General features: G+C 39.4%; 1 protein-coding gene across 2 annotated transcripts in view; it reads left to right on the top strand.

Annotated features, from left to right (window-relative positions):
- The window catches only part of socs3a (suppressor of cytokine signaling 3a), a 165,388-nt gene that overhangs the window by 157 nt on the left and 147,018 nt on the right, over positions 1-18,213 (top strand). The window contains exon 2 of one of the 2 annotated variants that reach the window (XR_013793259.1): positions 509-1,402. Coding sequence is in view for 1 of the 2 variants with exons in the window: in XM_079563856.1 (XP_079419982.1) it covers positions 629-1,240 (612 nt within the window). In the remaining variant the exon portion in view is untranslated. Of the gene's footprint in view, positions 1-508; positions 1,665-18,213 lie in introns of those variants that run through there. The other variant, XM_079563856.1, reaches the window with a different exon arrangement.

The following is an 18,213-nucleotide window of genomic DNA, read 5'->3' as shown; positions in this document are numbered from 1 at the left end:
ATGCTTTTTCTTTTCAATTACTGTACTTTTAACTCTAGTTTGTTTCATGTGGATAGAAAGGAGTCTAGGCTATACAATATATGTTTTTTTTTGTAAACGGCTCTCGGTGTTCAATGGCATAGTGTTGCGCAACAGGGATTATGCTGCTCTTACTGGAACTGACCGTGGTGCCTGCGTCCCGAGGGCAAATTACACACAACTAAAAGTTTCCAGGAAATGCGCTCAAATTTAAACAGGGGCAATTTATTCACACTTCTGAAACTGTAACTCGCATGCCCTGGGGTTTAATTGATTGTTTGTCTGAAAGTATTTGAATCCTCAGTAGATAACTGTTTGGACAGTTTGTTCACCATAGACGTGGTATCAGATGTCCTCAAGTGTTATCCAATGTAGTGGACAGCTGTAACCTTGATTTAAGTGTATCCCCACATCAGACAGCCTTTTAACGTTTGCGTCTGTAAGTGCAATCATATATATTGTTTTACTGACCTCTTTTTTTTATCCACAGGTCCCTTATTTCAGACGTTCTGAACTCACTGCCCTCTCAGTGACCCCAGTTTAACCTGTCTTCATCTGTCTGCGTGGGACCCTGTGTGCCCTCCACTGGAACAGTTCGGGACACAGCGCCATGGTAACTCACAGCAAGTTTGACTCCGTCATGAGCAGCCGCCCCTTGGACTCCACAAGCATGAGGCTGCACCAGCGCTACAAGACTTTTAGCTCCAAGGCTCAGTACCAGATGGTCCTCTCCACTCTGCACAAGCTTCAGGAGAGTGGCTTCTATTGGGGCCCCATAAGTGGCAAGGAGGCCAACGCCATGCTGGCTTCTGAGTCCACTGGTACTTTTTTGGTTCGGGACAGCTCTGATAACCGCCACCTTTTCACCCTAAGTGTCAAAACTGCCTCAGGCACAAAGAACTTGCGCATACAGAGTGACACAACGTCTTTCTTTTTACAAACGGACCCTAAAAATATTCAATCAGTACCTCATTTTGACTGTATCCTCAAACTTGTCCATTACTACATGCCACAAAGTAAACGTGGTGGGAATATGTATTACATTTTCTCTGGAGGTGAGAAGATCCCCCTAGAGTTGGTGAAACCACTTTCAACTTGCCTTTCCTCATTACAGCATCTCTGTAGAAAAACTGTCAATGGACATTTGGACATTTCTTCCAAAAGAGACCAGCTCCCTCACCCGCTGAAAGACTTCCTCCAAGAGTATGATGCGCCTATCTAGATTCATGGGACTCCTTGAAGGAAGTACTTTATGAATGAAACAGTGTCTGGCTCCAGGGAATGGAAAATACAGCACTTAGAGCTTGGGCTTTTCCAAAGAAACGCTGGTCCACTTTTTGAGAAGTGGATCGAAAGAGCAACTCCACTCAGTGGGTGTGTGTGTGTGTGTGGAAGTGTGAGAGAGAAACCCAGCAATGACGTGTAACTTACAGTCAGCTGTCTGAGTGACACACAGCTTCCCTCTTCTGCTGCTAGCAATTTAGGCTGTACTGGTGAAGTCGCCCACACAAGAAGACAATCTCTATGATGGACTGAATCGTTACGTGTATCTGTCCATGAATGTGACATCTGTTACCAAAGTGTCTTTTGGGAAGTGAGTGGACACTAGTGTTTTGTGCCAACTTTTACAAAAAAGAGAAGAAAAAGGGCTGATATTTTTGTTCCTTTTTAAATGTTGAAATGTATAGACGATGGTGTATGCCAAATGTTCCTGGACAGGATCTTATTTGTTCATGATCCAGCCAAAACTAGAAGCGCACCACATTGGCACAGACAAGATTCCTCATTGGGAACAGTTGAATGTATAAGAGTTTCTCCCTGTGTGGAGAGGAAATAAAATACCTTATTATTTGTCTTTTTAAGAACAATGTTTACATGAAGGGAGATGTCATTTTGATGAATTTAAATGTCTTTTATAAAGATGTACTTATCCAGCTGTTGTGGCTGGGAATGCTTGAAGATGTTTGACGATGCAAGATGACTGATACAACTTTGCACTTATTTATATTTGACTTTTCTGTAATTTATATTAAAACATACTATTTTTCTACAAAACGTCTTGTATGAGTAGTAACTTTGTCAACAACATAAGTGAGTTCTAAAGTATAATAACTACCTTTCACAATGACTGTCATAAGCTTTTTGTAATCATAATTCACTGGAACACCCAGAGCCTGTTTCGAAAGATCTCAGCTGCTTCATTACCCAACTTGCTACCACACGCTTGTACGTAAAAATAGGTATAGAAATTCTCTGAAAGTCCCACGCCCAGTGCACTCAGCTGAGTTCAGACAGACTACAGACAAACAGACTTGCAGTACAGGACTATCGTCAGACAAAGGTAAATTAGCTGTGGTTGAGTACACAATGTGCCGTGACCAGGTGTACAAGACGCACAGCTCTTAGCTTTACAGAGGACATTATGGACAAAGTTGACTCCCCTGTTGTTATCAATGATAATTTGAGCACAGGTTGTGAAGGTTATTTTTATCAAGAAGCATCCTGTTCTCCATGGCCTGTTTCCTGAGTGTTTGAAAAAAGGAAAAAAAAGAAAAAGATTAGGCTAATTTATGGCAAGTTCTTTTCTTAAACATTTAAAAGAGACATGTTTATAGTGTACCATAAATACCCAGTCATTTCATCTACTTAAACCTGCTCCCAAGTACAATCACATAACAGTGAATGAGTGTTTTGTTATTGTATATGAACAAGCAACGTTTTTAATGTTGCGGTTTAAAAGTAGTAATACCCCTGGAGTGGAGACATACAATTATAATCCAGTCTTCAGTGTAACACATTGGTAGAAAACTTACTTGTTTTCTAAAGCTACATGTAACAGAAGATGGATAATTGAAAATATTTTACGATAATTTGCATACGACATTAAAGCAATGCAAATGTTAAGCGGATTGTCCTGAAGGCAGTAATGTTCTGTTTATGTCTCTTCCCAGTCTTTCAAGTTAGCTCTGCAGAAAGCCCTTGAGGCCACTGTGAATTTCAGCCAAACACTATTATACTCTTCTGAAGAAGTTCCCTGGTAGTGGGTCATGTGATTCTCAGGAACTGAATGCGTTTCATGAGAGCTGCTCTGTCAAACATGCACCTCCTATCTGCCATCTGTATCTGAGGCAGTAACATATGACCTTTGGCAGCCCCATTCAGGAGGCGCACTGACAGAGAAATAACCTAGTTTTGGTTATTGATATCATCACAGTAAAGGTGAATTGAAATATGTTTCTGTCTGTGTTACTTTACATCCTTTATTACACTCATCTGGGGTGGAATAAGTACGAAGACAGACAATTACCAGGAAACATTGCGTGCGTTTCCTTGGCTTAAATGGACGTGGCACTTGACATTTTTTTCTCTATCTCTATTACTCCACTTATAACAGAAGATGACAAAATGTTGTATTGCAGGTACAACTGAATTTGCAGTTTATTTCAACATTGAGGTTCAGCATGTATTACATAGTATGGTATTTATCTAAACGGGACAGTGCACAATTTAACATTAACCAAAAAGGAAGCATGCATTGTACCAGATTATAGGTCAAAAAATAGGCTTTGACTATATGTAATATAATAGAAAGCACTGCACTGCATGATTCAAATACTGTGCTCACTAGAATAATTTCGAAGCCAGAAACATTGTTTCTGAATTAATGTGAGACAATGTTATCACTTTATTTTTTACTGTCATTTAAAACTTTTAATAGCATTAACCCATGGTAGATCTGGCAATATTTATTCATTTGTACTTATAATATATATTTTTTATCAATGCCCCTCATTCATCCTTTTTTTTTTTTAAATTGTCGTGGTGTTTCACATTTTATAACTTACAACAATGCCTATGTTATTCCTTGCTGGCACAGAAGGTATTGAAACACTTCAAAATAGTTGTAAAGGTTGTAGTTCAGGTGAAATAAGCTGTGCAAAATAATCAGAACGAGCCTTTAAAAACTCAGTGCAGGACCACCTCATGATGACATCAGCAGGTGGGGTGCAAGTGTTAGAGCAGTGGAGAAGCAGTCAGTGCTTTGCAGGATTGTGCAAAAAATGCAACATTATGCTTTTTAATGGGGAGACCATTACATGGTTAAAAAAAGTTATGTAAAGTCGACTCGTTAAATATAGGCCCTTTGTATCTCTGACAGACCATAACCTCACTAACTCCCCTGCACCTACAGTAACATGTCTGTCCTGTCCCCTCAGGGCGGCTTAGTGCATGGGGAGCGCCTGATTCCCGCTCCTTCGAGTCGCTCGTGCTGTTTACAATTCCACAACTGCCGGTCGCTATGGAGCTGTCGTCAATGAGCTCCAGATGCCAGATATGGGAGCCAGCCCGGAGTAAGCCTTGTGGAGCTGTGAGTCACCCAAGGCCTATAGGCTCCACCCCCAGCCCCCCTCCCTCTCCTGCTGCACTGCTCATTTACTGTCAGGACTCCACTCCTCACACTTCTCTGCACTGTCGCAAATCGGCACATCAGACCCCATCAGACCCCATCAATCTTCTCCGCCAAAGCCAATTCATAATTGTAGTGAAGGAAATGAAAGTAATCTTGCACAAAATAACAATCGGTTGGCCTGTGCTGACATGTGGTTACAATATAGTTGGGTCTTTGTGGAAATGGCCCCTTCTTTCTGCATATTTGACATATTTCAGATTTCACAATGTGCATTGGACACAAAAACATTGTGTGCGTTGTGCAAGGCATTGAGAGGAATGTTTTGCAAAACATAGGATTTATATAACAAACATCCACTGGATATGATGAAACATGCTTATGTTTGAGAATAGTAGAGGCATATTTTAATGTTATATGTGTTTTAAATGGGCTTGTCCATTTCCTTCTTCAAACACTACACTTTATATAAACATATCTTGCAGCCGGCTGTATATATTTTTGGATCATCTGGCACAACATTTTTCAAGAACTTGATCCTTTATATAATTAGACTGATAGAATTGATCAAAAGATTTCATGTGCTGGAGTCAAAACAATTGCTAATAATAACACAACTGACAGGCCAAAAATTATTGCTGTGTTTAATTTGGTTTCACTTGGTAGTTAAGGTAAATACTTTTGTATATCCAATGATGACAGTGGATGTGTATAAACATAATCAGCTGAAGACAAATTCTTCTCTGTCCCAGTGCATTCTGGGAATCGACCTGTGACTCACTTGAGTTGGTGTCGAGCCAGTGACGTCACTGTCAGATTCTCTATCCAAACAAACCCTTTGGTTTAGACATTGCATAACCAAGAACAGATCGAATGGAAAATGTGTGTTAACTATTTCAAACTGTTGCTATAGCAGCCAGGGCTGACTTCCTGATTTGTGTCAACAAATAAGGCATGGTACTGTACACTTGAGCACTGCCGTCAAAGGAGAGTCATTTCCATTATTTGTTAAGTTGTGACGTGAGATACATGACGTCAGCATTGCTATCTTTAATAGAACACAATGATACAACGTCTTTTGTTGATGAGCCTGAAATAATGTGAAGAGTTTCTTCAGTATATTTTGGCTCATAGAGGGAGGACATTTCTGCTCCAGTTCATTGTCATTGGAGAAATAGATAAGTTCCTGAGTGCATATTGCCATTGTCTGTATGTTTCAAAGGCTCGTTTTAGTGAGCCCAGCCTTGAATTAATCTCCTGTATAAGATTTCCATTCCGTCATCATTGCCTGACATATATTTAACATATCATCATGTCTTCTTTGTGCAAAATTATACCATTATACTATAACAGCTATTGTTCAAAAAGTACAATAGCCGTAATCTGTAAGCCTGCAGAAGCTCACAGTCGCATATAATGACCCTATGAGGCTACTGTTAAAGATGCCGAGACACTGTTGTGCCAGTCAGACGTTTGCTGACTGTGGAGTACGCTCTTGTCCTGCTGCACGGAGGACATCATTCATTTAAATTCATGTGTAGACTTAGCAACTCTTTGAATGCCATTAAACAGACTCTGGTGTGTCCTGAGATCAGCTCAATGAGATTCATGTCAAAAATGTGGGCTCATTGGCGCTCATGCCTTTGTGTGACTGGCAGCTAGACGATTGGGGTGTCTATCGTTTTTACTATCAATGTTACTGTAATTGCTTGCAGTATCTTTTAATATTTCTCTACCTTCTCTTTATTTTAACTTAACTATGGATGTGTCCGAACTTGTGTCCTTAATAAAGAACCAATCAATGACAAGCAAACAGCTACTATGCTTTGTTTTAAAAAGAAATACATAAATAAAATAAAATAAAATCAGTTTGTCTAAGTGTTGTCAAGTTGATGACAGTCCTGTATTAGGCTGTATTAACTACTGCTGGATTTCAAAAATACATTTGCTGCACAACACATTGTACTAAAATCTCCTTTTGCCATTAAAGTAATATGTTTTGCTGTGCACTTCAGTAAGATGAAATATTCCAGTGGGACATTTCTTTAAAATGGCTATGGCAGTAAGTATAGCTCTTTCCCCCACTCATGTTTGGTGCTTACTTTTATTTTCTCATGCTACTAAAGTATGTTCCTTATTATGCAAATGACATCTTTCTCAGATTTTCTCAATTGTCAACTCAAATGAAAGTCAGCATAATTTTCAAGTCTTTAACTTATAGAGGATCCTTTCACAGCGGTTTTTGCGCTCTAGCTTCACAGCTAGAAGGTCCAGGGTTCGATTCCCACCTGGACGGGGCCTTTCTGTGTGGAGTTTGCATGTTCTCCCCGTGTCTGCGTAGGTTTCCTCCGGGTACTCCGGTTTCCCCTACCACTAAAAACATGTACAATAGGCCAGGATGAATGATGTGTGTGAGTGAATGTATGGTGGTGGTCAGAGGGACCGTTGGCGCAGACGTGTGCAGTCGCGAAAGCGCTTCTGTCAGTCTCTCCCAGGGGAAACTGAAGCTACAACGTAGTTTACCACCACCGAGTATGGAGTGAATGTACAATTGTCTCATGTAAAGCACTTTGTGACTATATGTCTATGAACGGCGCTATATAAATAAAGTTCTTCTTCTTCTTCTTGAATGTGTTTGAAAAAACCTCCCAATGATAACACGGTCATTTGTTGAATTTGCAGCAGTAGGAGGTCACATTTTCTGAAATCAAAAGTTATTTCCATCAAAAAACATCAACAGGTCAAGTTACAGCTGCTTCAAAATTCTTAAATCCATTAAACTTGTGAGTTTTTGGAGAGTGCTTGGATTTCTTTGCAGGATGTCTGAATAGCCTCCCAGAGCTGCTGTTTGGATGTGAACTGCCTCCTACCCTCATAGATCTTTTGCTTGAGGCTCCAAAAGTTCTCAACATCATGAGTTTCTCTCCTTTATGCTCATAGCTGCCAATGATGCAGAGGTATTCTCTCACAGCCTGACATGTGCGTTTATGCAGTATGATGATTACGCTTAATCTTTCATGAAATATCAAAGGTTTTCATACTTAGTCCAAAGCATTCAACTATTTCATGCTTTTCATCAGCAGAGAGATCCTTTTTCTTTCCCATATGGTTTGAAAAAGGTGGTGTGCTTAAAAATGTGGAACGTCCTTTTTCAGAAGCTCTTCCTTTAACTGGGCTTATCTGACAACTAATCATTACAGGCGTCTGAGACTGATATCCATGAGTTTCATTGAAAACCTTTTTTGTTTTGTTTTACCTTTATGACACTGAAACACAATTTGCATAATCATTTGGAACATAGTTTACATTCTTCAGAGAGCAAAATCTAAACAAAAATCTTCTACTGTACTATCTGTCCTAAGGTGCACTCCACTCCACTGAATTTATGGCCTTGCCTGTTTCAAAGTGAACGCTGGAGCTGTTTGGTGCCAAGCCACGCTTCCACAGAAACAATTTGCTGAATTTCCAGTGAAGTTCCCTACAATGATGCCATTTTATAGCTGACAATGCGCTATTTAATCTTTACACCCCTAGGCTAAAACCCAACCTCGAACCAATCCAAAGATCATACAATACAATCATGTAAGTAAAAATCTCTAAAAAAAACTTGAATATTGTGCTGCTGTGACAATAGTTGTAGTAGTTGCAAAAGCAGTAGGTGTAGTTGTTCAGTAAACTTTTTCTTTGCTTAAATGAACACCCCTCTGCTATCATCAAGCACCACTGTTTAATACAGACTTTTTGTGTCGTCATTTGCACATAAAATATATCACATGTAGCATGCAGTCGATCATTAACATTTTACAATGACAGGAATTGTCAGTGGTGATGGTGGCTTTGTAAACACTAATTAAATCTTCTATCGACACAATAACTGGAAGCAGTGGCAGAGTGCAGATCTCAGAGTGCAGGTTTGATGCTTGAGCTCAGCTCTTTTTGATCCTGTTCCCTTGAGCAGGACTTTACACTCTTGTGTGTGAATGTCATGTGTGAGTGAAGGTGGTTGGAGATATAGTTGATGCAGATGTTCACTATGTTTCTGTCAGTCAACCGCAGGGCAGTGTTTGAAACAACCCCACTGAATGTGGAGAGTGGGGAAGGAGTGAATGGGCCGACAGTAGCTCACATGGTACAGTAGGTCGTGCAATAATCAAGAGGTTGGCAGTTCAAATCCAGACTACCGCAGATGTGTGTCATTGTGTGCGTGGATAAGACACTTCATTCACTTCCTCCAGTGTCTGTGTACGTATGAATGACAGAGTGAATGGATGAGGGAAAAGCCCTATATAAATTGAGAACATTTACCATTTTTACCTGTGACGGCCCCCGGCCTCTTCCTCCTCTGCATGCAGGTGCTCCTCTGGCTGGCCCCTCCTGATCTGCTCCTGGGTGTGGCTCCTCCTCAGGTCATGGTCTACACCTGTGGAGTGTGCTCAGTCTGCCCCAGCCTGCTCACCTGGCAGCTCCAAATAGACTTTTGTAAATTTAAAACCTTGTACTTCCATTTTAATGTGAACTCCTGTAATAAAACTTAGCGTTAACTGCCCTTTTCGGTGCCTTCCTCATCTTTGCCTGTCACCACATAGAGCTGGTCGTGACAAACCTGTGAGACATCATAGTAAAAGATAATACCTATGACTGATCAGGGAATCTTGGTAAATTCTATTCTTCATTTTCTGTGGTAGAAAGTAATCACTTCACCAATCTTCTTGCAGGACTATTTTTCATTCATTGTTGCAATGCGGTGAAATGTGTCATGTTTTGTCAAAAGACTTACAAACTGGAATCCATTTATTTATTTATAGCACGTTCTAAAATACACATTACACAGTACATTCTAGTTTACCAAGAATACATGTATGTAAATACAGCATAAAGAGAAACAGAAAGTTTGTTTTTTTTGCATTGTGTCAGGTGAGTTGACAGTAAAATAGACATGAAAGTACAAATCCATTACAGCAACCCTGTAAGCTATCTTTTCTTGGCAGCAGATGGCAGAGTGATTGACATAGAAGCACTTCATTAAGCTTTCCTGGCAACACAAGGGTTACTAAAGAACAGCGTCTGATACCAGGGAGAGAGTAAAGGACAAAAGCTGAAACCTTATACGCTCATGTGATCAGCCGACCCAAACAGGCTGCTCTTTTAACGGGGTCATCAGGTGATCGTCTTGACCTGAAATAGCCTTCTGGAAGGACTGGAGTGCCACACTAATGCTTTCTAGATTAAATTTTTCTGTCATCTGATGTGCATATCAGGCAACATGTGGACTCTTTGGCACAGCAACAAATACATTAGCACAGCTGTTTTTGCCATATATGTCATAAGTGTTGTTGCTCCGAACCCATTTGTTGCTCCATTAATTTAATATATATTTGGTCAGATAGAGCGCAGTGTATCGCAATGTTGTTTTTTTTCTTTTTCTTTTCAGGGGCATTACTTTTTATGTTCATAATGCCACATTCCTTGTTCCAAGTCAAGATTCTCAAAGGTATATGTTTGTAGGATGCATTAAAGGCACTAGAACTACAGCTGAACTCGGGTTGTCTTAAAGCAGAACTAAGTAACTCATGCCCCTAGAGCACTGCAGGTGTTGTAGCATGTTGCGTTTTTTTAGTCATTTATTGCCCATGACAGTAAATACTACACTGACAGAAAAGACAAAGGGATATTGCACATCCAATTACACAATGGAGAATTTTTGTTTCACTCAAACTTGAATGTAAATACGGTTTATGTGGCACGAGCCTGCAGTTAGCTTTGCCCTATAGCCTGTTAGCTTCTTCTTCGTGATTCTATTAGTGTGTATTGGTGCTCCAGGTCGCAGCAAGGAAAGTTGCAAGTGTGGTTTTCTGTCCAGAGACACCAGGGGGAGAGGAAAGACCCCCAATCATCGCAATAACACTTGTATTACCCCCAGAAGGACAACGGAAAAGATTTATTAAGGTAAACAAAATTTCAAATAAGGGCACAAAAACATCATTCCAAGAACTCTCTTCTCTTCTCTTCTCTTCTCTTCTCTTCTCTTCTCTTCTCTTCTCTTCTCTTCTCTTCTCTTCTCTTCTCTTCTCTTCTCTTCTCTTCTCTTCTCTTCTCTTCTCTTCTCTTCTCTTCTCTTCTCTTCTCTTCTCTTCTCTTCTCTTCTCTTCTCTTCTCTTCTCTTCTCTTCTCTTCTCTTCTCTTCTCACATAGAGGAAGAGAGAGTATCTGGCCCTTTATCTTCAAATCCTGTTATTCAAATCTTTTGTGAAAAGAGCTGGCTTACAGTAAGTACTATAATATATACAGTGCACACAATCAAATACAGCAGAATGCATAGCACAAAATAATACGCAGCATACAAAATATGCAAATCCCCTTTTGGACAATCAGAGGGAAAAGTTGAGAGCAAGCAGGAGAAATTTCCTGTCAGGACTTGAAAATGTCCCAGGACAAAGTGGTTGCCACGGAGACGCATGCAGAAGACACTCACCTCTTTCACGTCATCGGGAAACCACGGGCACGATGGCTAAACCCCGGGAAACGGGGTCTGTCCTATACTGCCATGGAAACGCTGCTCGTGTTGATGCCTCTATTATAGGCTCAGCGGCTCACAGTACAAACACAACTTTTATTTATTTATGCATTTTTGCGTTTGATGAGGGGAAAAGCTAACTGCGCTGACTGTAAATAGGATTACAGCCCCAGCATCTGTCAGGAATTAGAGACTTTGCTCCCAGACAGTACACAGTATAATTGTACGTTTTAATTGCTACAGTAAGAAGCTGCATAACATAAAAGAAACATATCTGGACACCAAAAAAAAGGAAAAATTATGGCAAATTTAAGAGTCTATATGGAATCTTTCATTATATTCAAGATTTTTTATTCCTGCTTCAATTCCATCTCACTTTAAATACCTATGTTTACATTGGTATTGCTGGTTTTCGATGTAATGAGACCTCATGGAGACAGGATATTCTCATTAATTTTGCTAATACAGCATTCTACAGTAATTCCATCTTGCAATGTAATCTGCTAGAATGATGTCAACCCTGCAAATTAAAATTTCATAATGATTTTGACTTTTTAATCAGCCCTAGCGCATGGGACATACTGAGAAGCTGAAAAAGAAATACTCAAATTCTTGGAGCAAAGCTGAGTCAAAGAGGTGAATAAAATAAAATGGCACAGAAGCTGGGCTTAAAAATGTAGAGTCACGGACAGAGCTGAGCTGTGAAAAATAAAGAATGTAGAAATGTGGCCTTGTTGGTGAAAGGATAACTGGAAGGTCTGACTCATTCCAGAGCTCTGAGGGTGGTTTTGTCCAATTTGAAATATCTTCCTGTTGTCCCAAATTGCCATAAACATATAAACAGTGACAAAATACTTCACATTGAATGGAACGATTAATATGGCCTTGCAGCGTTGGGGGGAAAAAAAGGGCCTGACATGTGTGAAAATGGTTGAATAAATCATATGGGAAAAAACTGACACCAGCCAAATGTCAGTCCTAATTTATCCTCCTTTATTTAAACCATTCCTGTTAAGTGCAGCGTGTCTCTGCGTTTGTTGAGTTAACCAGACCATTGAGAGTTTATCAGACTGGTTCCAGCATGTTGACTCATAGTGACTACAAACTGGGATGGATCACTGTTCCCATAAACTGACTCATGTAGAGACTTAACCACGACATGCCTAAGCCTATTTCAACTTGAGTCCTATCATTAATGATTTACCCTATACGGCCTGGGGAGGGTTTTCCAGCTTATCGTAAAGTCATGCCAGTTCCTTGGAATAGAATACAAATTAGGTTCCATTGTACTCGGGGGGTAATAAGCGCTGTTGAAAGTCATCCGGATGATTTTAGAATGAAACATAAACTACATACACACTCACACACACAATTCACATACAATTTGAAACAATTATCAATGAAATGATGACATGTTGTGCCTATATGTTGTGATTGTGAGCTTGTTTTTCGTCTGTATCCCTTGGCCTACACCATTTTGTCAAAACTTATAACAGAAATTTAAAAAAAAAAACTATTCTTTAAAGCACTTTTCTCACTTTCCTACAATGTCTCACAGCATCATATATGTTGTTTCTATGCATCAATGGGGAAAGCAACCAAGCATGTCGATGTAACTTTCTGGACATTGGCCAAGACGGGAACATGCGGCATAATGTAAACTCGCAGTTTCTTTCGTAACGAGTTCTGACTGGAAACCCTCACTATTGTCTTTGGAGAAATTGTCACATAGAAGCTGCGAATGGTTCAGCTGCCAAAGTTATAATCTTGCACATGCAGTGAGGAAAAAAAGTATTTGGCAGAAATCCAATAGAATGTCTATGTGAAACTGACCAAATACTTTTTTTCCCCACTGTACTCCACATGTGTGATTTTGATGAAATGGGAAGAGTTCGAGGGAAACATTCTTGCAAAAATATTGTGTCCACTAAGATTAGCAAGAATTTTCTCAAGAAGTGAAGGTTTTAAATCATCATATAAAGTGCATCATCAGTGATACAGAAGAGTGATCTTTGTTTGTTTATTGACCACATCTTTGCTCTCTTTATCAGATTGTAATCTTCAAACGTTATCAGTATTGTCTTTGTTCTTCTTCACTTGAAAGTGCCTTTAGATTGCAACCCTTTGAATCGCTTCTTTGTTATTTCTATGACAGTGCCATCTTTAACCCATATAAAATCAGGTGAAAGATTTAATTTTAATTTAACAGCTTTCGAAATAATTTGGAGGTTATCTTTGCGAACTAAGGTGTGCACTACTAAAGAATGGGTGGAGGAAAGATAGCAACAAATCGAGTGGGTGGAGTCACTGTTAGTAGCATTTCAAGGAAGTGATTGCGTTGGCGGTGAAGTGTTAGTCATTGTGTGTCGTGTAAAGAAAACTCTTCAGATGTTGTTCCCTTTTTGCCTTCTCCCTTTTGCGCATTTGTTGACCCAAAACAGGACTACGCAAGAGCAGTAATTACCCAAAAACCTATTTGTACACTCTTGCAGCTACAATAGTGGATTTTTTTTGTAAGCAGTGGAGGATGGATTTGTCTGGGAAGTGGAGTTTAATCAGAAATGTGTTTGGGGTTTTTTTCTTCTTATAATTGACCAATACAAACGTGTGAGTGTTTCATGATAATTTGTCTGAGCCAATTCAAGCAGCTCCTGGTGTTACGGGGGTACATGGTGAACCCCTTCACCTCATGTACCAGTCTTACAGGAAGTCAAACCACAAGCCAGGATCCTGACAGTCTACACCGTCAGAAACATCCCTGTGACCCCTCCTGTACATGAAGACAGTTGCCTATAAACATTTATTTGAAAGAAATAAACAGAAATGGTTTATGTACCAGTACTCACATGATATCACTTTTGACCTGACCCTCTGACCAGACAAAGCTCTGGGTCTTACCTCCGCAATCCCAGGTGTCCGTCCCCCAGGTTGGAACCACTAAATTAGTATTAATGGTATTTTTTGACCCCAGTTTTAGGCAACATGTTGTTTCCCATGGACACAGATGGAGATCCTCAGTATTAATGGTAATGTTATCAGTATCAGTCAAGCCAGACCGACAGATGACATTGGTCTTTATGGGCGCACATTTTTAACTTTTGGCAACACACAGCTACAGTATTTACAACAGAAAACATACAGAAATCTATGAAGTAAAATTAATATTGATATCTTTCACACCCTAAAAACACTTTATAGAATGCTATAGAATCACTTTGGGAAAGAAGAAACTAAAAGTAATATGTCCTACTTTGCTGGAAAATGCTGCATTACTTTGCCTGTAACACATATGTAGAACATTGACATAGACTCAAAAGAGCATTGGCCAAATGCTCCTATAGCTTAATTGATTTTGTAGCAGTTTTCTGTGAACAAGCTCACATTAAAAAAAAACATTTGACACATGCCTCCTCTGTGCAGCTTGTTAATGGAGCTCTACTCGACATGTGCACTGTGGTGAGAAGTGAGAGTGAAACCGTCAAGGCCTTGGACTTCAAAAGGAGCCAGGTCTCCTCTCTGTGTGACTTTTACTCAGGTGAGAACAATCAGCCAAGCTTTTTACTGGAAAAAACCAAAAGGTTCAAATTTACGCGACATTTGAAGCAACTTGACTTCCCATAAGCCTCTCTTTGCTCTCCCGAGGTGCTCAAAGAGACGAGGATTACAGCTGAGTAATGTCAGGCATGTTGACCTCACATTATGGTGACACCCCAGCTTCCCCTAATCAGCCTTTCCTGGAAGTGAATTGATAGCCTTATTTGTAGACCAAATTTCCTGTCAATTTAGATATTCTTGTAAAGCAGATACTGTAAATGGAAATGTATGTAATCTATTTTATGATTTGGTTAACAAGCTAATTCACAGAAGGCTCTGTGTGATATGTATTTTCAGCAAATGTTCTCTTGATTTTTATGTATTCTATCAATGTTCCTGGAGAGTTGGACTGCACATATTTGGTCACCACGATATTGAAATGTATAGTTAAGAAACAGCTCTGAGCTTTCTCCAGTAAATGCTGATGAGCCTGGACAGAGGTATTTGGGACCATTCACCATGCAGGATCTCTGATGATTCTTCATGTTAAATCCATTCTGGAGAACTGGCTTCTTCTGGTTTTCGGTTGGATTCAGATCATTGGATTGTGGCAAAGACCCAGGTTTTGTTTTATGAGTTACTTTACTAATTGGCTGCAGATTTGTTTACACCAAACTCCCTTCAGGTATTACAGAGACTTTCTTACCCCATGCCCCAAATAACTTGAACTGTCCAAATACCTTATAAAATAACAAACATCCCTTTTCAGGTTAAATCATATGAATATGGCCCCATGTAACAAGAAACCATGAATAATCAATTTCCTGTTAAAAGCCACCCGTTCTATGAGAATGAGGAAACACTCCAAAAAGACATCAAATACACATTATTTTTCACTGTAACTATTATGGAGATTTTGAATATGATTGTTTGTCAAAATTTCTTTTCGCCCATTGTTATCACAATATTTCCATTGTGTCAATATTTATTGAGGGCACTGTAAAATTATTAGACACAAATTTCTCTTCTGGCCCAATTGTCACTGTGTCAGCCACATTAACGGAGCTTGTCTCTTTATTTTCTTATTACTTTATTTTTTTATTAACTATGCCTCAATGCTTTTCATCATACGTCTTGGAGAACTCCACGCCACTTTATTACAGTTGTAGATGATAAAAGAGATAAATATCTGAAGTATTTTGTGTATGATGCATGATGGCAGCTGCAGTATAGGCCAACCGTAAACAATGTTCTTGACAGCCGTACCTCTTTTTACTAATTAGGCTACACTGTAATTATGTAAATTACTGGAAATAGAGGTATTAAAGTATATCTGGCAATGATGCAGGTGTCGGGGCTTGTCCAAAGGGAGAGAAGCTTTAGTGTTATTTACAAGAAAGACCTCATGACCAAGCCTAATTCTAAAGAACAAACCATGACCACACATGCTTATAGATAGGCACAGCGAACTGCATCAGTTCAGCTGAAATGTATGAACTTCACAGCTGTTACTGTTGAACAGGAATGGAATTGGTGATAAATTCTGCTGAAGTTTATATTCAATGTGAGGGCTAGAAAAAGATGTTTCGTCATTATTGCGAATATATATATATTAAAAATAATAAAGAATATTGCGATAACATTATTTTTGACCATATTTTACTAACCCATTGTTAACCCATGTTAACAACAGTCATATGGAATTTTTTTTTTTTTTCCTAAAATCCTAAAAGCGCACGCATGTTTCAGTTACTTTGTGCTACCAGTCAGATGGAAAACATTGTGATTTTGTGCTATGTTATTGCTTCTTGTGATGTGGATAGTTCATCACTTAATATTGCACTAACAATATTGGGCGTCACATTGCACAGCCTGACGAGGCGGCTAAATGGTAGTTAGATGATTGGCCTATGAAAAGCTATGTAGTGGAATGAACTCGGTTTCAGCAGAGATAAAAAAAAAAAAAGAAAAAAGACATTTACAGATTGAGACTAATTTAAAAGACTTGCACCTACAGAAAACAGATCTAGCCTGAAGCCAAAACAGAGCAGATGAAGCAGGTCTCCATCTGGTATGTTTCTATTTCGAAGTGAAATTTATGTTGACCAAATTGGCTGGTGGCCAAGGCCATACTATTGCATCCAGGTCGCAATACGTCATGCATGTAATAGGAGCCGTTGCCTTTAATTTGTATCGGTGCAAATAAGATTACAGCGTACTTGTTCAGCAACTTAAGTCAGAGAATAGTTTTGTCACAGCATTACCTCTTGACTGCTGTTCTTCTGAAATAACTTTTCTTTTTTGGCAACTTTTTCCTTTTTTTGTGTGCAAAAGCTTTAATTTGTTTATTGCTTGGACAAAACAAGAAGATTTGCAGTTGTGAGCCTGATATATCAATACTTTTAAGATTTTTAAGCAGTTAGGTTAGACTGTTTGGGTTGACCATACACAATATAAACAAATCGTTATACAATGCAAGCTTAATGCATCAGGCTTAAAGGAATAGGCCACCGTTTTTACATACTGAGATATGCTCTTACCTCACTTTAGCCGAGTTAATATATCCCCGTCTGGTCTTTGTCCGTGCGCTCTGTCACGCAAACGGAGCACATACGCAGCCTCTCTCACATGTCACATAGCTCCAAAAAAGCTCACGATAGAAGCTACCAAGCTCTTCCACGTGTTCCCTATTTAAAAAAGTTACGTGAAGTGTTTTCATGCGAAGTATATTTACACAGAAATGTAGCATGTCGGATGCCCGTGTGACAAAGGCACAACTCGGCTTGATAGCCTTTGGTGCACTGTTGGCGCGTAGAAGAATTTTATTGAATTGGAAGGATGCACATCCACCTGCATATGGACACTGAGTTAGGGAAGTCATGTTCTATATACAATTAGAAAAGATTAGATACACAACAAAGGGTTCTGTCCAAAAAATTTATGACATCTGGAGACCTTTCCTTGCTCGGTTTGGGGATTTGGATGCAGGGGATATCACTGTGTAATGTGCATGATCTATTACTGCATTGTTTATTATTGCACATTTTGTATTGGGTCTGGCTGGCTGTGGGTGGCGGGTAGGGTGTAAACATAAAACCTAAATAAACACACCTTGATAAAAAAAAAAAGAAATGTAGCATGTCGATTTTATAAGCAAATAAAAAGGGAGACTATATTGTGAGGCGTAAGGATACGAGGAGTAAAACGTCTGCGCAGTAACTCCTAAAGACTTCCCCCGCTCACTTCCGTCAATAACCTTTAGGAGTTACTGCGCGGACGTTTTGCTCCTCGTATCATTACGCCTCACAATATAGTCCCCCTTTTTATCTGCTTATAAAATCGACATGCTACATTTCTGTGTAAATATACTTCGAATGAAAACACTTCACGTAACTTTATTTAAATAGGGAACACGTGGAAGAGCTTGGTAGCTTCTATCGTGAGCTTTTTTGGAGCTATGTGACATGTGGGAGAGGCTGCGTATGTGCTCCGTTTGCCTGGCGGAGCGCACGGACAAAGACCAGACGGGGATATATTACCTCGGCTAAAGTTAGGTAAGAGCATATCTCAGTATGTAAAAACGGTGGCCTATTCCTTTAATCCCTTCACAAAAACTTTACTATTACAAAATACTTACCACATATTTTCAAATGACTACCTTTTATTCCCTTTTTCATAAACATAACTGCTGTTGTTTGCTTTTGCAATACAAAACCTCCAAACAAAGTTGCTTTCCTCA

The sequence above is a fragment of the Gobius niger genome (genome assembly GCF_951799975.1).
Source record: "Gobius niger genome assembly, chromosome: 10".
In the NCBI taxonomy this organism is placed as follows: domain Eukaryota; kingdom Metazoa; phylum Chordata; class Actinopteri; order Gobiiformes; family Gobiidae; genus Gobius; species Gobius niger.
Note: the sequence above shows the minus strand (reverse complement) of the source record. Positions and strands in the feature narration are given on the sequence as shown.